This window comes from Priapulus caudatus, unplaced genomic scaffold (assembly GCF_000485595.1).
Source record: "Priapulus caudatus unplaced genomic scaffold, Priapulus_caudatus-5.0.1 Scaffold1461, whole genome shotgun sequence".
NCBI lineage: Eukaryota > Metazoa > Priapulida > Priapulimorpha > Priapulimorphida > Priapulidae > Priapulus > Priapulus caudatus.
Genome location: NW_014578522.1, coordinates 48,970 through 53,543, shown reverse-complemented (window position 1 = coordinate 53,543; position 4,574 = coordinate 48,970). Strand labels below are relative to the sequence as shown.

General features: G+C 46.0%; 1 protein-coding gene across 1 annotated transcript in view; it reads right to left on the bottom strand.

Moving 5' to 3' along the window:
• Positions 1–318, bottom strand: part of LOC106816712 (amidase-like) — a gene marked incomplete at its 3' end in the record, with an annotated part of 13,357 nt that extends 13,039 nt beyond the window's left edge. Inside the window, exon 1 of the mRNA XM_014821332.1 lies at positions 229–318. Coding sequence (XP_014676818.1) covers positions 229–309 — 81 coding nt within the window. The remainder of the gene's footprint in view (positions 1–228) is intronic.
• Positions 319–4,574: the final 4,256 nt, after the last annotated feature.

Sequence of the window (4,574 nt, the reverse complement as noted above, 5' to 3'; positions counted from 1 at the left end):
CATTCCAATCAGCAGCCAATGTGTACATGAAAATTTATGAAGTTCCCTGTTATCGTGAGTTTGCTCGTGAGCTACGATGTGTTTCTGTCCAACTGGGCTAGACCTCTCGTAGCATTTAACATTAGTCGTAAGTGTTATCGTAGCATTAACATTAGCATTAACTTTACGATGTTTCTGACAACGGGCCCCAGGATTACAAAAGATATTGGGTATCATATGTCTGCGTACCAGTGCTGCACAGCCTGAGCTGGAGCCTCCAGTGACATGGCCCTCCTTGTGCGGGTTTCTCACAGGACCCGTCCCACACATGGAGCCGCTGGCACTCCAAACACATGTCGCTCACACACGCCGCCATTCCTTGGAAACACGGTGACGTCATCGTACTGAGTGCCGCGGTGTATCGTGGGATAGATCTCGGAGGAATAATTCTTCGGGCATGATGCTCTGACTAGATCAGTAGATGCATTAATGATATGGTGGACTCGTATTGAGGAAATAAAATAGTAAGACGGTTTGGTAGTAATTCCGTGTTAACTTGGAAATACAGAGGAGAGCAACTAATATCATTTAGCTCTACAGAGAAATACCGTAGGCCTACTGTTAATGTTAGTTATGTACCGGTGATGTGTCCACCAGCATCGCAGTACCCTCGTGGACAATCGGTGGGCGTCGATGGGGGCATGAATCCTTCCAGCACACGGGGATCGCATTCATCATGGGCACACCAGCGACCTGGATGCTATCCTTGATGGCGACGGTGCGACCAGCCAGCAGACCGCGTGCATGCACCTCTGATGTCGCACCTCCAGTACCTGATAAACACAATCATCACACACATTATACCTCAGAGCCACTCGCTTATACTTGACCTAGGTGTCCGTTTGGGTTCTGTTTTTATGACTGCATGCAATTGACATAATTTATCTATTATTATCCGTGTGAATGACTACGTTAATAGGATCGAGCTAGCTTCGTGGAGTAGATAGGTAAATACCATGCGTTGTAGGGGTTGTCCTGCGGTTTGGGTCTGTAGCCAGGAGTGCGCGGATACTTGACTTCCGGTATTGGTTCCGTCATGGCCGCCACGCTCTGAACGCCCGTAAAAGTTCGACCATTTTCTCTGCAACATAAAGATTCTGATGAAACTCCACACAAATCAATGTTTATATATCAGGAATCCATAATAAAGACTATTATGGACTCTTGTTACATATGTAACCATACGCCTATCACTCATTTTTCTTGTGACGCAATTTGAAAGCCATAGGCCAATTATCCAGAGAGAAATGATACAAGATTGCGTGGCACAGCCCTTGCTGTTGATCCTAAGCACTGCGCGCGATGAGACGCGCAGTTTCGGCCGACGCGGGATATGCGCACGCGACCGCGGGGATGTTCAAGTATGAAGCGCTGTCCGCAGTGGAGACGTGCGCTAAATTCGAGGCCCGGCGCACGTCTCCACAGCGGTCAGCGAATGGTCTGTAGTTTTAGAAGACAACAATGAAGACTTTGTTCTAAATAAGAACTATTGGCGGCTAAATAAGAGCAATATACAGACCTTTGAATTTCTTGACTAGTCAGTCAAATGGCTTGTTGGGGGTCCATTTATGATTATACAGAGCTTCCAATTGAAATGTCCCATGAAATTGTCAAGTGGAATTGTGTTTTTCGGAACCCCAAAGAAAATGTCTCCCTCTTACATGCACCCATTCCCTGATCAATCACGCGTTCAGGCGTCAACAATAACAGAGATGAAATTGTGTTGAGTTTATGGCTCTTGACGCACGTGCATTGACGTACAGGACTGGTGAAAGCACAGGCACTTGGAACATCTCAATAAAAATAAGTCTTCACACAATTTTTCACAATGATCGACCGCCTGTGTGCAAAATAGGTGAACGTATGTGAAACATATACGGTTAGTACTTACTGTGACATATCCGTGACTAACTGACACCACTCAATTGGTAAAATGTTCCATGCACCTTAAGAAATGCTTAGAAATTACGAGGTTATCATCGCAGAACTCCCGACACCGCCCATACCGATGTCACAAAGCTATATGTAAACAAACACGCGTGTTGCGAGGTGCATGCCTCCGATATCCATTTCGAGGCCCGTTACGCCAAGCATAAAGCGCGCGGGCAAGACGTCACACACACAGCTACGTTTATTGGCTAAAACAATCGAGTAGCGCGGTTAGGAATTTTCGGAATTATTTAATTGTAAGAAAAACTTTAATGTTCAATGAATGACGCACTCGTTCACTTCCGAAAGCGGGTAAAAATGCCGAATTCTTCCACTTCGGTGCGAAATGCATCGGCCGGGCCTTTCATTATTTACGAAAAGCAAACAGTATCGCCAAACACCTACACTCAGTAACGGGTCACGTCGTTGACGCCCCATTCATGCCCATCAACGAAGAAGGCGGGGCTTATTCTGATTACAAAAATTCGAAAATGCAACAGAATGACGTAGCGCAGTGCGCTATAAACAGCGTGTTATTTTCGTATTTGTGCCAAACTCTATCGTAGGAAACCGTTCTAGCCTAGCAGAATGCCCTAGTTCCTGAGATCGGCGATTTAGTGCTCTAATGGTATTATACCTAGAAGTTATAATAGAGAGGTGCGGCGTAGACTGTGATTGGAATTTGCGCATGCATCGCTTTCCCTCAAAATAATGTCGTTCACTAGCTTTTAATTAATCTCCAGCCTAAGTAATTAATTAATTAATTTATTATTAATTAATTAATTATTAATTAATTAATTATTAATTAATTAATTAATTAGCTAGCCTACACTAGTCGTTTGGGATTGATTGTCAGGTCAGAAGCAGTTCAGTTCAGTTTGTTATTGAAAGCCAAAGGTTATATACACCATAGATTAATTTATCTGTGTTTAGACGCTATCANAACTTATCATTTGGATCTGTCGACGTCAATAATGACAGTCGAGATGAGGTATATGCTACAGTCGACGTGACTCTGGGCAGGAAACCCAGCACACCAGCCACTCTTAGAGTGAAGGTCGACACAGGCGCACACGGGAACCTGCTTCCGCTACCAGTATTCCGTCGCATGTATCCTGAGAAGTTGGACGGCGAGGAGTTTCCAAAAACTGGATCCACCACCTTGTGTCCTACTAGGCTAACTGCCTACAATGGTTCCAAGATTCCTCAGTATGGTGTGATCAAAATACCATGCAAATTCCACACCAATTCCAGCCTGTCGCAATTATACGTCACAGATTCCAGCGGTCCTGCCATCCTTAGACTTCCAACATTACGAGCACTGAATCTCGTCACACTCAACTGTGCAGTTCAGCAGTGTGTCGTCAACTGCAAGGAAGATCTCCGGCAGATGTTTCCCGACCGTTTCAAAGGCATCGGACATTTGAAAGGGAAATTCCACATCACCGTGGATCTGTCCGTACCTCCAGTCGTCCATGCCCCACGACGTTGTCCTATTCACATTAAGGATGAACTGAAGCATGAACTGGACAACATGGAACAGGTTGGAGTAATTGCCAAAGTTTCTGAGCCTACAGACTGGGTGAACAGTCTGGCTTTTAGTCTCAAGGCCAATGGCAAACTACGGGTCTGCCTCGACCCAAAAGACCTTAACAAGGCCATAAAGAGACCTCACTATCGCACTCTTATGCTGGAAGAAATCACCCACAAATTTGCAGGTGCTACTGTATTCTCCAAACTTGACGCCCGCCATGGGTACTGGTCAGTTCAGCTAGATGAGGAGTCCAGCCGTCTCACCACTTTCAACAGCCCCTCGGACGCTATTGCTTTCGGCGACTTCCATTTGGGCTCAACTTGAGTCAAGGTGTCTTCTAGGAGAGGATGGACAACATCCTTAAACGCTGCACTGGAGTCGTTGGTATTGCCGACGATGTCGCAGTAGTCGGTAGAGACCAAGCTGAACACGATAAGAACCTCATACAGGTTATGTCAGTCGCCAAAGAAGAAGGCCTGATCTTCAATTACGGAAAATGTGAAATTAACAGACCCTTGATCAAATTCTTTGGGATGCTGTACGATGCAGACGGAGTCCACCCTGACGCCGACAAAGTCGAAGCCATTCAGGCAATGGACACTCCCAGCTCAGCCAAGCAGTTGCAGGAGTTCCTGGGTATGGTTACTTACCTGTCTCCATTTCTACCCCATGTGTCTCAGCTAACTGCACCCCTACGGGAACTCATCAAGAAGGACGCAGTGTTTGAGTGGACGCCCTCTCACCAGGTGGCGTACGATAGAATAATCTCACTCATTACGAGAGAAGTTTCTTTGAGTTACTTCGATCCCAGGGAGCCATCAGTTCTTCAAGTCGGTGCTTCCAGCAAGGGATTGGGCGCTGTTCTCATTCAACGCGACAAACCAATCGCTTTCGCATCCAAGTCTCTGAGCGAATGCAAGCAACGCTACGCCAACATTGAGCGCGAGCTGTTGGCAGTAGTCTTTAGGTGTAAAAAGTTCCACAACTACCGGTACGGAAAACGGTTTGTCGTCCAGTCTAAACAAAAGCCCCTTGAGATGATACATCTGAAAAACATATCATCTGCTCCACA